General features: G+C 53.5%; 1 protein-coding gene across 1 annotated transcript in view; it reads left to right on the top strand.

Moving 5' to 3' along the window:
* EIF3B (eukaryotic translation initiation factor 3 subunit B) overlaps positions 1-13,023 on the top strand; it is a 30,004-nt gene extending 16,981 nt beyond the window's left edge. The window contains exons 9-19 of the mRNA XM_017892352.1: positions 211-257; positions 2,276-2,486; positions 4,918-4,990; positions 5,842-5,964; positions 7,695-7,773; positions 8,848-8,986; positions 10,438-10,563; positions 11,193-11,270; positions 11,649-11,757; positions 11,908-12,026; positions 12,767-13,023. Coding sequence (XP_017747841.1) covers positions 211-257; positions 2,276-2,486; positions 4,918-4,990; positions 5,842-5,964; positions 7,695-7,773; positions 8,848-8,986; positions 10,438-10,563; positions 11,193-11,270; positions 11,649-11,757; positions 11,908-12,011 — 1,089 coding nt within the window. The 3' untranslated portion in view covers positions 12,012-12,026; positions 12,767-13,023. The remainder of the gene's footprint in view (positions 1-210; positions 258-2,275; positions 2,487-4,917; positions 4,991-5,841; positions 5,965-7,694; positions 7,774-8,847; positions 8,987-10,437; positions 10,564-11,192; positions 11,271-11,648; positions 11,758-11,907; positions 12,027-12,766) is intronic.
* Positions 13,024-16,782: the final 3,759 nt, after the last annotated feature.

Below are 16,782 nucleotides of genomic sequence, written 5' to 3' on the forward strand. Positions count from 1 at the left end.
GGGGTGTGTGGGGTGGTTTATAAGGGGTGCGCTTCAAAACTGTGTTTGTCGGGGGGGGGGGGGGGGGGTGGGTTCATTGTCATCCTCTGTGTGCGCTGCCCTTTAGGCAAACTCACATCAGACTCTGGTTTCATTTTGTAAAAAGTTAAGTGTGTTTCTGAGACACTGACATGATTTGACTCAACTTCAGCCTTCCTTTTTTTTGGGCAGTCTATGGGTCTTTTGGACAAGAAGAGTTTGAAGATCTCTGGGATAAAGTGAGTATTCTTATCAATTTGGTATCTTCGTGTGTTCAGGCTGCTTAACACAATACCATAGGCGGGGTGGCTTATGACAGCAGCAGAGATTTCTTTTTCCCAGTTTTGGAGCTTGGGAGCCCGAGGTCAGGGTGCCTGCAGACCGTCTGGTGAGGGCCCAGCACCCTCCTCATGCCCCTCAGTCCAGCCTTCCCTGAAGAAGGCCTCTGGGGCCTCTTCCGTAAAAGCTGTCATCTCATTCCCGAGGGCTTCACCCTCAGGACCTGCCACCCCCAAAAGGCCCCACCCCATGCCATCACCCAGGGGGTTAGAATTTCACCCTGTGAATTCGGAGGACACAGACGTGGTCCATTGCAGTTGGTTTCCTTTATTTGCTGTCTCTCCTTTAGCACTCAGCTTTTTTTTGTTGTTAAAGAGACAGTCTTGCTCCGTCACCCAGGCTGGAGTGCAGTGGTATGATCTCCACTCACTGCAGCCTCCACCTCCTGGGTTCAGGTGATTCTTCTGCCTCAGCCTCCCAAGTAGCTGGGACTGCAGGTGTCCACCACCATGCCTAGCTAATTTTTGTATTTTTCGTAGAGACAGTTTCACTGTGTTGGGGTTTCACTGTGTTGGCCAAGCTGGTCTCAGAACTCCTGACCTCAAGTGATCCGCCCGCCTCAGCCTCCCAAAGTGCTAGGATTACAGGCATGAGCCACCACACCCGGCCATTTTAAAATCTTTTTTGAGACGCAGTCTTGCTTTGTTGCCCAGGCTGGAGTATAGTGGTGCGATCTCGGCCGACTGCAAGCTTCGCCTCCTAGGTTCAAACGATTCTGGTGTTTCAGCCTCCCCAGTAGCTGGAATTAACAGGCGCACCACCAGCACACCTGACTAATTTTTTGTGTGTTTTAGAAGAGACGGGGTTTCACCATGTTGGCCAGGCTGGTCTCGAACTCCTGACCTCAAGTGATCCGCCTACCCGGCTCAGCCTCCCAAAGTGCAGGGATTACAGGTGTGAGCCACCGCGCCCAGCCTAAGGTGAGTTTGTTCTGGACGCCAGGATGGAGGCTTGGGTCGATGGGCAAGGCTGCTCAATGCTGGGCCGCCACCCTCGAGGCACCACTTCAGTGACCCCTTTCCTGTGCCCAGATTGAATCTTCAAGGCCAGAGCCTTGAGTCGGCTTCCTTCCATTTACCTCGTCTTTGACCTAGAAACTGGGGGAGTTTCCAGCCTTAAGGAAGAGAGGGGACTCTGCTTAGGCGAAAGGTTTTCCTGTTGCTCTTCTGTCTGAGGCAGAGTTTGAGGAGCCTTCAGCTCATTTTCACCATCGCAGAATGGGCACATTTTTGTTTATCGGAAAACTTGGGACTGGTCAGTATTACAGCAGTGAACTACCAGCAATCCAAGGACACTGACGTTTCTTCTTTCATTTTTACATTCTTGGGCAAAATTATGGCTTATAAAATGAAAAGACCAGGACGCTGGTTCTCAGTAAATGCAAAACAGCACGTAGTGTGTATAGAGCTGTTTTTCATGTAGGTGAGCTCAGGAACCGTTCCTTACAGCAGCGGTTGTAAGGAACCTTAGACCTTCTGTAGAGAGGTTGATACAGTGGAGGGAGTTGCCCTTTTTCTTGCTCATTCATTATACTTCATTTGCCGTTTTCCCCATTTGCACCTTAATTAATCTTCAGATGACATAATAGCCGGATACACCAGCCTACAACTTACTTGCATCAAAGCAGCAGTGTGCGGTGTCTTAAGAGTGGGCTGACAGAGTGCAGGCTGGAGTCCCTATGAGTCTGTGCGTGATGATGGGGTTGCTAATACTCTGTCTGCATTCATTCCCTGTCACAGTGAGCGTGGTAGTGCCCCAGGGTCCTGGCGAGGACCTGTGAAGCTGCGCGGGGGTAGTGCTCAGCGTCAGTTATGACAGCATTGAGCTTCTGTATAGCAAATGAGTTGTTTTATTTTCTTCTGCTTTTCAGTTTCATCACTTGGCCTTTGCTTTAGCATTTTATTTTCCTGTTGTGCAGAGACTTTTCTTGGTCTCCTGGTGGTAACATAATCGCTTTCTGGGTGCCTGAAGACAAAGATATTCCAGCCAGGGTAACCCTGATGCAGCTCCCTACCAGGCAAGAGATCCGCGTGAGGAACCTGTTCAACGTGGTGGATTGCAAGCTCCACTGGCAGAAGAACGGAGACTACTTGTGTGTGAAAGTAGATAGGACTCCAAAAGGCACCCAGGTATGTAGATTCCCTCGGGAACTGGCGATTCCTTATCCTGAGCTCTGAAGTGGCCACCGTATTGTTTGGAGGTTGTTAATGGATTTTGTTTTGTTTTGTTTTGTTTTGTTTGTTTTTGAGACTGAGTCTCGCTGTCACCAGGCTGTAGTGCAGTGGCGCGATTTCGGCTCACTGCAGCTTCCACCTCCTGGGCTCAAGCGATTCTCTTGCCTCAGCCTCCCAAGTAGCTAGGACTACAGGTGTCTGCCACCAGGCCCAGCTAATTTTTGTATTTTTAGTAGAGACAGGGTTTCCTCATATTGGCCAGGCTGGTCTTGAACTCCTGACCTCAGGTCCACCCACTTCGGCCACCCAGAGGGCTGGGATTACAGGCGTGAGCCATTGTGCCCAGCTGAGAATACTATTGTCTTTCTAAGCACAAAAAGTAGTATACTCAGATTTTTTTTTTTTTTTTTTTTTTGGTGGTTGATCATTTAATATTTATTTTATCAAAAATATTGTCTGAGTTGGCCAGGTGTAGTGGCCCATGCCTGTAATCGCAGCACTTTGGGAGGCCGAGGTGGGCAGATCACGAGGTCAAGAGATTGAGACCATTCTGGCACACATGGTGCAACCCCGTCTCTACTAAAAGTGCAATAATTAGCTGGGCATGGTGGCGCACGTCTGTAGTCCCAGCTACTCGGGAGGCTGAGGCAGGAGAATTGCTTGAACCCAGGGGCCAGAGGTTGCAGTGAGCTGAGAGATTGCGCCACTGCACTCCAGCTTGGCGTCAGAGCCAGACTGTCTCAAAAAAAAAAAAAATTCCTGAGTTTTCCCTCTAATAAGTATTCCTCTTTCTTTTTTTTTTTCTTTTTCTTTTTTTTTGTTTTTTTTTGAGACGGAGTCTCGCTCTGTCACCCAGCCTGGAGTGCAGTGGCGCGATCTCAGCTCACTGCAAGCTCCGCCTCCCGGGTTTACGCCATTCTCCTGCCTCAGCCTCCCGAGTAGCTGGGACTACAGGCGCCCGCCACCTCACCCAGCTAGTTTTTCATATTTTTTAGTAGAGACGGGGTTTCACTGTGTTAGCCAGGATGATTTCGATCTCCTGACCTCGTGATCTGCACGTCTCGGCCTCCCAAAGTGCTGGGATTATAGGCTTGAGCCACCGCGCCCGGCCTCCTCTTTCTTTCGTGTTAAAAAAGTTTTAATTGATGTTTAATTCACATGCCGTAAAACACCCCTTTAGAGTGGCGAACTGGTTCAGTGGCTTTTCGTTGTTCAGAGTTGTGCAGCCACCACCGCTCATTTCAGAAGGTTTTCATCGGCTGGGTGTGGTGGCTCCCCAGGGTGGTAGGGAAGATAGCTTGAGGCTAGGAGTTTCAGACCAGCGTGGGCAACACAGTGAGACCCCATCTCTACAAATAATTTTTTTTTTTTTTTTTGAGACGGAGTCTAGCTCTCTTGCCCAGGCTGGAGTGCAGTGGCCAGATCTCAGCTCACTGCAAGCTCTGCCTCCCGGGTTCACGCCATTCTCCTGCCTCAGCCTCCCGAGTAGCTGGGACTACAGGCGCCCGCCACCTTGCCCGGCTAGTTTTTTGTGTTTTTTAGTAGAGACAGGGTTTCACCATGTTAGCCAGGATGGTCTCAATCTCCTGACCTCGTGATCCACCCATCTTGGCCTCCCAAAGTGCTGGGATTACAGGCTTGAGCCACCACGCCCGGCCTTAAATAATTTTTAAAAGATAAAAGATAAGAAATGTTTTCATCACCTTACAAAAAAACACCATGCCTGTTGGCAGCTTCTCTGCCCAGCTCCTGGCATCACGAATGTCAGCGATTTCCCTATTCTGGACACACAGCTGGAATTGGATAGTATGCCGCCTTCTGTGTCTGATCTCCTTCACGTAGCTCAGTGTTCCCACGGCTGGTCCACGGTGCTGAGTCTGAACAGTAATCTCTTGTCTGGTGGACCACGTTTCTTGGCCTCCTTACTTTGTTGATGGACATCAGGGCAGTTTCCCCTTAGACTCCTGGAGTAGGGCAGGACTTCTTGAAGGTTATGGCAACAGGACACCCCACTGTCTGAAATGGTCTAACCAGCCCCATTGGTGCGCCTTTATGGCCCTCGGGATCCTGGTCCGCAGGCTGCAGTGAGGACCCTGGGACTGTTTGTGCCGAGTGTGGTGAGCAGGGCAGCTCCTGGAGGTGGGATCTGGGTCAGAGTTACTTCGTGCATGTCCAGTGGCTGCTGGTAGACGTGGTGCCGGCAGTTACCCTCCTACTGAACTGTCTTCCGTCCTGAGGGCTGTTTCTTTCATCACTGCAGATGCTCGTGTGTGTGAACCAAGCGTGCACACTGAATCTTTCGTTATGAAGCTGACTTTTGATTTAAACCTTTGTCTCATATTTTCACTGTCCAGAATGTCACCCTTTCCCCCTTTTTTTTAAACAGGGTGTTGTCACAAATTTTGAAATTTTCCGAATGAGGGAGAAACAGGTACCTGTGGATGTGGTCGAAATGAAAGGCAAGTTGTATTTTAGTCACTTTGAGGTGAATGGGGCCTCTGTGCGGTTTTACTCTTGGCTTTTAACACTTCCATGCGAGGGATTGTCTGAGCAGTGGAGTCAGGACTGTGAGCCCGCACCATGAGTAGCCATTTCCAGGTCACAGAATGTGTTTAGAGCCTGGCCAATGTAGTATGACCCTCTCTGTACAAAAAAAATTAAAAAATTAGCCAGGCGTGGTGCGCAGCGGTAGTCCCAGCTGTTCCAGACACTGAAGTGGGAGGATCACTTGAGCCCAGGAGCAGAGGTTGCAGTGAACTGAGATTGCGCCCCTGCACTCCAGCCTGGGTGACAGAGCAAGACCCTGTCTAAAAAAAAGAACAAAGAAATTGAGCCTGTGTTCTGGTCTGGCTTTTTGTTTTGCCATGGAGAAGAGGAGGAAGGAAGGACAAAAATAGAGAGGTGAGAAAACGTGAAACCTGGCCACCTTTCCAGGTAGGAGAGTGGAAGTGAGGATCCCACTGTAGGTGCCACACTGGGTGCGAGGGAAGCGGCATCCACAGCTGCCCACGTCAGGCTCCTGCGGTCCCGTGTGGGCGTCCCGCCGTGGGGGTCCCACCGTGGGGGTCCCGGTGTCCCGCTCAGGGAGAGAGCAGTTTCACGTAGGTCACTCCACATGAGTGGAAGCAGCTGTCTCTGAAACTCCAGGAATGTGCACCTTCCCTGCTGTTGCTTGCTCTCTGGTCCTTTTAATGAACTTTTAAACATTGGGGGATATTTCTCTGTGGTTGAGTAGTGAACATTTTAACTGATCAAGAGCATTGTGTTCTGAGTTGACCAAAAAGGGAGTGGTCTGTTTTGTCGGTTTTAGAAACCATCATAGCCTTTGCCTGGGAACCAAATGGAAGTAAGTTTGCCGTGTTGCACGGAGAGGCTCCGCGGATATCTGTGTCTTTCTACCACGTCAAAAACAACGGGAAAATTGAACTCATCAGTAAGTAGCCTGGTCCCTTTCCTCTTCTGAACAGGTCAACATGGATGATGACTCAGTTTCTGCCCAGCAGTGAGCATTTGACTGGCCTAGGACCACTGTTGGGCAGGCTGGGACTCACCTGTGAGTGGGGTGTTGTGGGCTTGGCTGATGAAGTGAGCAATGGCCTGGAGGTGCTGCCTCCTTGTGGGGTGCTTCTCTGAGCCCCGTTGGGCCCTCACGTTTAAGCAAGTATTTCCAAGGCTTCCATTCTCTGCCATTGTCTGGAGTGAAGCTTTTTCCCTTCTGGCTGTAGCTATTGTCCCTGTGCTCAGAGTCACTTCCTGTGGCCATGCTCCTGCCAGTCCCCAGTGTGAGTCGGGCGCCTCTGACCAGGGTGTGCAGAGCTGTTGCACACGGCTGTGCCCTTCCCCCGTGCACCTGGTTCCAGGGGCGCCACACTGCACCCACCTGGGGCTCGCTCCTCACAGTGGTGTGGGGACGCTCTCCCGTCTCATGGCAGCTGCAGCCTGTGCCCTCAGCTCCTCACTTCATCCTGGGGTCTCTGCTCAGCATAGAGCCCAGTGCCCGCGGGGATTGAATGAGCCATTGCTTGTTGCTTCACAGGCATGGTGTGTGTTTGTGTGGCAGCCGGGAGGTGGTGATGGGCTGTGTTCCTCACCCACAGGACTCTGGCTGCCAGGTGCCCTCCTGCAGAGCCATGGGTTTGGCCCTGTACTTGGAAGGATTTGGAATCTCCTGGCCACACCTTTCGCAGGATGATTCTGTGAGGAGTTTAGTTTTCACTTTGCTAGAGGTCGGCAGGGTGCGTGGAGCCCTCAGTTGGCAGTGGATCACAGTTGGCTGTTCCATTAATTCCGGTTGATACAAACATACGGGCAGTTGCAGACTGTCCAGAGACTTGTGTAAGTCTTCTAGGTCATGAAACATACGGCAAGCAGAGGCACCTTGTACCTCCCAAACAGGTAGTGTGACATGCCTCTCCTGAAGTTTGGCATGGACTCTGGGGCCACCGTGTGGGCTCTGTCCCATTCCCGTGGCTGTTGGGGTTTTCGTTTGTACAAGTCTGAGACCCCTGCCCCTGCCGGGTTGCACTGCCCTGCCCCGTCTCCTCCCCTTCTCCCCACATCAGCCTGCCCCACGCCTCTTTTTTTGGATGTACCGCGGGCTGAGGAGAGAGAGGCCACAGGTTATTAGCTCTGTCTGAGACGCAGGGAGCATATGCTCTGAGGGGGACTTGAGCCCAGCCCCAGCTGGCCTTCTCACCGCTCCAGCGGCTCTGCCTGAGATCCCTCCTGGAAGTAAGAGTTGTACCTGGAAAGGTGATGACTAGTCAGTTTCAACAAGCATAGCTTATCCAAAGACGCCTTGTCGCTAGGAGAGTGGCTTTGGTCTTTCAGGGTCACTTATCTCTGACGTCTTCTCCCTGCTGGGGACCCTGCAGCAGTGAACATTTGCCATAAAGGGAATTATTTGCCCAGTTATCTCAGGAAATAAGAGAGTCTTGTTTTGAAGTACCCATGTTGTATCTTCTCTTTTTTTCCCGTTTAAAGTATGGATCATGACTCAGGGTACTTAGCGATGGACTTTGTAAAATTGTTTTCCGAGGTGGTTCAGCATTACTAGCTCTGCGCACGGGGGCAGCTTGAGCTACAGCCAAGTCCTCCAGCCTTGGCTGCCCCGGCACCGTGGAAGCCCTTGCAGCTCGTGATAGGTGCTCTCTTTCCTTTCAGAGATGTTCGACAAGCAGCAAGCAAACACCATCTTCTGGAGCCCCCAAGGGCAGTTCGTGGTGTTGGCGGGCCTGAGGAGGTAGGTGTATGTGCTCTGAGCCTGTCTGCCTTGTGAGCAGCACTCTGCCTGCTGTGGTAGAGACCCCTCAGGCGCCAGCACCCAGCTTCTTGGTAGAGGGAGTATTGTGCACTGAAAGGGTTACCCTGGTGTCAGTGGATGGGACTTTATTGAACCTTTGCGGACCCATGGCACTCCAGGAGTTGGGCCAAGCCGGGACAGATTGAAATAAGCGCTCGTGCGGGGCGCAGTGGTTCACGCCTGTAATCCCAGCACTTTGGGAGGCTGAGGTAGGTGGATCACGAGGTCAGGAGATTGAGACCATCCTGGCTAACACGGTGAAACCCCATCTCTACTAAAAATACAAAAAATTAGCCAGGCTTGGTGGCGGGTGCCTGTGGTCCCAGTTACTTGAGTGGCTGAGGTGGGAGAATGGCGTGAACCCGGGAGGCAGAGCTTGCAGTGAGCTGAGATCGCGCCACTGCACTCCAGCCTGGGTGACAGAGCGAGACTCCGTCTCAAAAAAAAGAAGAAATAAGCCCTCGCAGATACTTTCGTGAAGTGACCAGGCAGACCCGTCTGCGGGTTGTGGTTCTTCGTGGTTAAACAAGTGCCTTCCAGCAATCCAGTTACCACCCCCGGGGGTTCAGTCCCATGTCTTCTAGCAGGAAGGGTATTCGTTACACAGCTGTGAGGCTGCCTTACCTCTGTGGTTTGTGTCATGTGCTGGTCTCAGCTGTGTTCCAGCAGTGTGTCAAAATCGTGGAGAAGCTTCCAGCTTAAAGAGTACTCTTTTGTTGCTGCTCTCCCTTGTTTCATTGTCCACGCTTGCTACTGTATTTTTGAAGGCTTAGCCCCAGATAACATTTCCAGTAAAAATAATAGTGATGGCAGACGTGTGTACTACTCACCACACGCTCTGCATCTGTGACTTGGTACGTCTCACAGTGGCCACCGGAGGCTGTTGCCGTACTTGTTTCCATGTTAACGCCAAGGCTGGCTCCCTGGGGACCCCATGCCGCAGCACCTTTCAGGAGTGGGATGCCAGGAGGTATGCGTCTCCGTGAAGCCTGATGGTCCTGTCTGTCTCTGCAGTATGAATGGTGCCTTAGCGTTTGTGGACACTTCGGACTGCACAGTCATGAACATCGCAGAGCACTACATGGCTTCCGACGTCGAGTGGGATCCCACCGGACGCTATGTCGTCACCTCTGTGTCCTGGTGGAGCCATAAGGTGCAGGCCCGTGGGGCATAGCGTTGGCTTTGGATAGAAGCAGGGATTGCCGGCTGGCTGCTGACTCTGGTGCTGTCCTGGGACCTCGGGGAAGGGGCACCAAGCCTCTGTGTTTAACAGAAGCCTTGGCTGGTGTTCGTGGCAGGAGGAGGAGGTTCTGGGTTGTAGAAGAGGTGGCGCTGAGTGCAGGAGCAGCTCCCGCTCATGGTTGCAGGGCGGGTGGGGGTCTTACCCTGGGCCTGGGGACCCTTGAAAGGGAGTGAGAATGTGTCATACACAAGTGTTTTTCTGCAGAGAGGAGTCATTTCCTTTGAAGTCTGAACAAAGTTCCGTAACCGCAGACATTAAGATCTCTTTGGGGTCATTGGTTGAGTCCAGCTGCAGCGTTGCCCACAACCATTATTCCAAAACTGCTGGTTAAGTTTGTCGAGGACTTTCAGTATTTAATGACTTGTAAAACATTGATGGAGGTATTGACAGTTGAACCAGTCCATTCAAATAGAGCCTGTGAGACCAAACTCGGGTAATTTTGTTTAATGAGATACAGAACTTTTAGGAGTATCAACTTCCCAAATATGACTACAAGTGTCTAGAGTTAGAAATCTTCACATTGGAATCAGGATATGTTGATGGCAGCCTGTGTTCAGATACGTTGAGATGTCACTTCGGTGGGGCCCAACTCGACGCTTGAAAACACCTTAGGCCAGGCACAGTGGCCCACACCGGTCGTCCCAGCACTTTAGGAGGCAGAGGCAGAAGAATCACTTGAGCCCAGGAGTTTTGAGACGAGCCTGAGTGACAGCGAAACCCTAGCCCCATTTAAAAAAAAAAAGAGAGACCTTTTAAGTTGTTGACCACTCCCCTTGAGGTATAAACACTTAGCTCCCAAAATGCCGGGCCGCAACAAGATGTCTATGCCAAGGGCCAGTGAATGCATCCTCCTTCATGAGAGAGGCCTGCTGTGAAGAGAGCGGAACCTGGCGGCGTGTAGTGATGCAGTTAGCCTACATCCAGCACAGTTCACACCCGGCACAGTGCTCAGCACAGCTCCCACCCAGCACGGGGCTGTGTGGGCAGTGCATAGGGATGCAGTTAGCTTACATCCGGTCCCGCGTTCAGCACACCTTACATCTGGCATGGGATGCAGCAGCGCTCGGTGATGCAGTTAATTTACATCCAGCATGGGGTTCGTGTTGCCAGCAAGAATGCGCAAGCCTGTGCTGTGATGAGCGCTGCTGCAACTGCTCTGTGCCCTGCACTCTGGGTCGATTGCATCATTGAGGTGTCTTTCACTGACTGCCCACCTTCCCTGCTGTCGGCTCTGCACAGGCAGAGCTTTGTTTGCTTCACACGTGTCCCCGATACCCAGGACCTTGTGCAGCAAGTGACACAGTCACAGTTGTGGCTCTGCTGATCCCTCTGTGTTCTGGTGTGTCCCTGCCCTCGCCTAGGTGGACAACGCGTACTGGCTGTGGACTTTCCAGGGCCGCCTCCTGCAGAAGAACAACAAGGACCGCTTCTGCCAGCTGCTGTGGCGGCCCCGGCCTCCCACACTCCTGAGCCAGGAGCAGATCAAGGTCAGCGTTCCCCCATCCCCGCTGCAGGGCACTGGAGGCGATTGTGGCGTTGAAAAGTAGTCAGTTTTTTCTGTTATTGTTAGGGTGGTGAGTGGGGAATAGAAATGTGACATTTGCAAGGATGCCTTGAAGAGATGCAGGAGCAGTGAGAACTGAATGGGATAGAACAGCTCTAGGAGAGTAGCCTGAGGAGCAGTGAGAGCTGAAGGGAACAGAACAGCTCTAGGAGAGTAGCCTGAGGAACAGTGAGAACTGAATGGGATAGAACAGCGCTAGGAGAGTAGCCTGAGGCCTTCAGCTTGTTTAGGGGAGTTTTGCATGAACCCGGGGGGTAGATAAAAAGATACCAGGGCCATTAAAAAGTCCTGGTGGGAATAGAAGCAGCTGGTCTGGGGTTTACATAATGGTGGTAAAATAGGCGGATGGTCTTAGGTCAGAGCGAAGAGGAGGGTTAAATCCCAGGAAGAAAGTCTCAACGGGAAAGACGGAGGAAGGAGCGGGCGCGAGCACCCCTGGGAAGCTGTTCCATAAATGACCCTGGGTGTCACATCATGTCGGCAACTCTGAAGAGTGCGTTTGTGCTTCTTGCTTTGAATGTTAAATCCTGAGTGGTGGGTCTTTTGTTTCAGCAAATTAAAAAGGATCTGAAGAAATACTCGAAGATCTTTGAACAGAAGGATCGTTTGAGCCAGTCCAAAGCCTCAAAGGTGAGCCTTGTTCCCCAAAGGGAGGGCTGTGCTGGGACATCTGCCGTCACGGCAAAGCGGGCCCACATCAGGGCTGCAGGCGGCGCTGCGTGTGTGCTCAGAGTTGCTTCTGCCCGGAAGACACTGATTCTGTTTCTCCCCTAGGAGGGATGCAGTGGGGAACTGGGGCTGGCGCGGGGGCCTGGAGTTGCGACCTCACTGCTGCCTTGTGGGCGGGGGACAGTGTTGGGGGAAGAGTGAAAACGAATGGAGCGGCTATTCCTGCTTGAACACCTCCAAATGCTGTCATCCTGGCACAGTCCACCTGGGTGTGGGCTCTTCGCGATGGGGAGGCACGTGTCTTACCAGTTCTGTGGCTTTCCCCAACCTCACGCATAGGAATTGGTGGAGAGAAGGCGCACCATGATGGAAGACTTCCGGAAGTACCGAAAAATGGCCCAGGAGCTCTATATGGAGCAGAAAAACGAGCGCCTGGAGTTGCGAGGAGGTAACGTAGAGATCCCTCAGTCACCAGGAGCTGGCCCTTCTGCCGCCCACAGGCCCCAGTGCACGCGGACTCCCGCACTCTTCCCACTGGCCTCAGTGGTGCCACTCAGCTTGTGCCCCCGTGGGTGACCTGCGCCCTTTGTCCCCTCAGGTGTGGACACTGACGAGCTGGACAGCAATGTGGACGACTGGGAAGAGGAGACCATCGAGTTCTTCGTCACGGAGGAAATCATCCCTCTCGGGAACCAAGAGTGACCTGGGAGCGCTGTGGTGAGCGTCTGCAGGGGGCGCGGCGGGGTCCCCGTTGGCTGCTCGCAGCTGCTTCTGTTACCCATCACGGAGAAAGCACCTTCTTTAAGGCAGAGGTGAAGCCCCAGCGTCGTGTGCCCAGGGTTAGCTGAGCCTCGTGTGAAACGTGGAGTCGGTGCCGACGTGGCCTCGACTGCTCCCTCTGAGGGCATCGCAGATGACGCCTTTTAGGCCATGCTGGGTGAGGGAGGAGCCGTGGCCAGGTGCTGGGAAGTGCTAGGAAGAGGAGGGTGGCCATGCCTGGCCATTTCCTGAGGCTTGTGCTAGTGATGGCCACGGTGTGTCCACCAGAAAGAAACGCTGGTGTGTGCAGCTGCAACTCTGGTTCTGGCAGTTCTGAGAGGAGCCTTCTAAGTTGGGGGCTGGGGAGCAGAGTACGGGAGCTCCTAAGTCCTGGGGGCCTCCGCGCCTCACAGCACGGGCATGTGTGGGACAGAAGGCCCGTGGGATGCCTGAGGGTGGCCTGGTTGCTGTCCTCAGGGCGGGACCATGAGCGAGTAGGGGTGGCATATGGGCTCGGCTCTCTGTGGCCAGGGCAACTCCTGTTGCGGGACTCAACGTCAACCCCAAGGCGATGTTCAGGGGGTCTTTTGAGGTGCTGTTTAGGGCCGCCATGCGTGCCTGTCCAGGGGACAGACTGCACCCGCTGCTCCTGCACTGAGCTGCAGGACAGAGCATGAGCCGCGGTTCCTCTGTTGCAGTGCAGCCATGTGTGGTGTGTGGAGCCGAGGCCGTCCTGCAGGAAGCCCGCGTGACCCCCGCCGCCTCCCCGTGCTCTCTGGCTCTGGACTGTGACCGCGCCTGGATTCTGCCATTGCGACACATTTTTGTGCCTTTCAGCCCCTGGTGTCTGCAGTGGGGTGTTTAAGGCACCCGCTTCCACTTCTTTCTTTTTTTTTTCTTCCTGAGACAGAGTCTCACTCTGTCGCTCAGGCTGGAGTGCAGTGGCCGGATCTCAGCTCACTGCAAGCTCTGCCTCCCAGGTTCGCGCCATTCTCCTGCCTCAGCCTCCCGAGTAGCTGGGACTACAGGTGCCCGCCACCTCGCCCGGCTAATCTTTTGTATTTTTAATAGAGACGGGGGGGTTTCACCGTGTTTGCGAGGATGGTCTCAATCTCCTGACCTCGTAATCTGCCGGCCTCGGCCTCCCAAAGTGCTGGGATTACAGGCGTGAGCCACCGCGCCCGGCCCACTTCTTTCTTGTTTGGAGTTTTCTGTCGGCACCACTGGTGTTGGCTCCATAGACTCTTAGCAACGCCGCCGGCAGCACCTTCTGTGCCCAGTGATGTTTCCACGGTGCCTGTACACAGCTGAGCGGCGTTTCCGTTGAAGGATTTGCATCCCCATCGTGGGCAGTGCTGGACGTGTCCCGGAGACCCACCGGGAGGGCGCCGCCATGCCTCATACCCCCACCGTGCAGGTTGTGGCCGGTTTTCTCCACAGGTTGGAATAAAAGCAAACTTGTATGAAAAACCCGTCTTTCTCCTGTCTTTGAATGTAGATAGTGACCTTGAACTTGGTGCCTGCCTCCCTCCCCAGTGTCAAGGGCCTGCTTGCCCAGCCAGACCTCCGCAGGGCACTGTCCTGTCCAGTCGTCACACACACTCGGCCACCCTGTGTCCAGCGATGCACTAGTCACACCACAGTCTCTTCTGTTGCATTGTTTTCTGTGAAAGATGCTGGTCACTTTCCCTGGTGAGAACCATGTGACTTTCCTCTGGAGTTAGACATGTTGGGAAACTTGTATTGAGAATGGTCAGTTCCGCCCGTTTTTAAATTTTTAGATGGTGTCTTGCACTGTCGCCCAGGCTGGAGTGCGGTGGCACGATCTTGGCTCACTGCAACCTCCTCCTCCCAGGTTCAAGCGATTCTCCTGCCTCAGCCTCACACAGTGCTGGAATTACAGGTGTGAGCCACCGTGCCCGGCCAGTTCTGCCCATTTTTATGCGGTCATCTTGGACTTGCTTCCTGTTGGGAAGGGAGCACATAAATTGGGGGAATTTCAGCCCCTCCTGTTTACAGAGTTTCACTTCCCAGCAGCACCTGTGACCCTGCAGTTTCGTCCACCTCTTTTCAACTCGTCAGACCTGAGGCAGCACTCAGAACTCACAGCCAAGGGATGTTTACAAACCTAAGGCAACGTTTGGAGACGGAGGGGCTGTAATTCACAGGGCAGAGGACCCAGATGCCTGCCGCCCTGGAGGAGTGGCCTAGAGCCTCGGGTGCCACGGTCTCCTGGGTGTGAGGAGGGTGCCTTGGTGCATTTGTTTTTTTATGAGCCCTACGTGTGTCTCATCTGCGATTCTAAAATCGTGGAATGGTTGCAATCCTGCCGTTTTGTGCTGTGTCCCTCCAGTGCACATTTTATTAGTAATTCTTGTTTACACTCACGCTGCTTAAACTCTTAGTGTGCCAAGAAACCGTTTTTCTGATTTCATGGAAAGAAGAAAGACACACAGTTCTACCATATGACAGATTTTTTTTTTTTTTTTTTGAGACAGAGTCTCGCTCTGTCGCCCGGGCTGGAGTGCAGTGGCCGGATGTTAGCTCACTGCAAGCTCTGCCTCCCGGGTTTATGCCATTCTCCTGCCTCAGCCTCTCGAGTAGCTGGGACTACAGGCGCCCGCCACCTCGCCCGGCTAGTTTTTTGTATTTTTTAGTAGAGACGGGGTTTCACCATGTTAGCCAGGATGTTCTCGATCTCCGGACCTCGTGATCTGCCCGTCTCAGCCTCCCAAAGTGCTGAGATTATAGGCTTGAGCCACCGCGCCCGGCCATATGACAGATTTTTAACACACCTTCTAAAAACATGAACTTTCCACTGTTTTAAATGTACTAGTCACTGTTGGATATAATTCATAAATAAAGGATTTCTGAAGCCCTCGTGTTGGTTTTAACTTTGCTACGGTAGACGTGGATCTCCCAGAGCCGGCCTGCTGCGGAGGGACTTCCTGGGTATCAGGGTCCCCAGGGCTGGCAGGCTCAGGACGTCAGGGTGGGTTTGGAACCCCTGCTGCAGGCACGGCCTTGGTTGTGTTTCGGGAGGCCAGGGCAGGCAAGAACGCGGGGATCCATAGCTGTGTTCCTGGCAAGTGCCTTGGTCAGACGCTGGAGCCTCATACTCGTAGAGGAATGGGACGTGGGTGTTGGAGGTGTCGCCCCATCCTTGCCAAATCCACCTGGCAGGGGTTTCTGCAGCACAGCGTTGACCCGGATGTCAAGGAAGAGGGATGTGGCCAAACATGCCCTGGCCTTGCCCAGCTGAGCTGCCAGGCAGTCGGCTTATAGGAAAGGCACGGTGGCTCTTAGGAGGGCTTGAGTCACCCACTCTGGCAGGAATGGACCCCCAGGCCCTTTCAACTCCATAGTTAGAATCATGAAGTTGGACTTGCCAGGTTTGAACGGCTTGGATCTTATCTTAGCGTGATTTCTTTCCTTTTTTTTTTTTTTTTTTTTTTTGCTTTTGTTGAGACAGGGTCTTGCTTTGTTGCCCAGGCTGGAGTGCAGTGGCCTGAACTCAACTCACTGCAGCCTCTGCCTTCCGGGTTCAAGGGATTCTCATGCCTCAGCCTCCTGAGTAGCTGGGACTATAGGCATGCGTCACGCCCGGCCTGGCCTTGGTGTGATCTCTTGTCAGCGCAGGAGCGGGTTTCTGTGCTTGGCACTGACCCTGGCTCTGGGCAGTGTCCTGCACTCTGGTTAGTGCAGCCTGGTGGGGTAAGGTGACCTTGGGGTGTGGGTTCACAGTTCGGTGTCCCCCCCCGGCGCCTGGGCATGCAGTGGAAAAGTTGAGCACAGCCTTTAGGTGTTGCATACACCTGAGAGCGGATCTGAGCACTGACTGGGAAAGGGGAGGAGACGACGCCTAGTGCATCAGAAACGTGGTCGTGGGCCGGGCATGGTGGCTCACGCCTGTAGTCCCAGCACTTAGGGAGGCCAAGGCAGGCAGATCACCTGAGGTCAGAAGTTCGAGACCAACCTGGCCAACATGATGAAACCCTGTCTCCACTAAAAATACAAAAATGAGCTAGGCATGGTGACAGGTGCCTATAATCCCAGCTACTCGGGAGGCTGAGGCAGGAGAACTGCTTGAACCCAGGAAGCGGAGGTTGCAGTGAGCTGAGATTGCACCACTGCGCTCCAGCCTGGATGACAGAGCGAGATTCTGTCTCAAAATAAAATAAAATAATGGGCATGGTGGTGCACGCCTGTAGTCCCAGCTACTCGGGAGGTTGAGGCAGGAGGATCACTTCAGCCCAGGAGTTCAAGGCTGTGGTGAGCCAAGATGACACCACGGCACTCCAGCCTGAGTGACAGAAAAAAAAAGAAGCATGGTCGCCGTTGGAAACGGCACTTGGAGTCCAAGTTGCTCAGGTTGCTGAGTGAAGCTTCAGCTGCTGCCATTTGTCTGCTTCAGGAGAAAAGCTCCAGGGCCATCCTGGTCTCTGCGTGAGGGGCCCTGGGGTGGGCAGCGCCTCTCCCGGTCTCAAGGTGGGAGAGGGACCCACCCTGCAAAGAAGAGGGGCAGCCCCTCCACCTGCGTCCTGGTGAGTGTCAGGCCGGCTCATGTGCACCAGGTGAGGCATGTGGAAACCCGGGGTTGCCATAGTGAGGGTGGAGGGAAAGGCTGCTGTCCCTGTGTGCAGAGGTGATCGGGAGGGCCACCCTGCTCCTTGGGGCCCCAACCACCTAAGCGGTGCCAGCCCGGCTCCCCCGA

This window comes from Rhinopithecus bieti, unplaced genomic scaffold (genome assembly GCF_001698545.2).
Source record: "Rhinopithecus bieti isolate Rb0 unplaced genomic scaffold, ASM169854v2 scaffold_1017, whole genome shotgun sequence".
NCBI classification, from domain to species: Eukaryota; Metazoa; Chordata; class Mammalia; order Primates; family Cercopithecidae; genus Rhinopithecus; species Rhinopithecus bieti.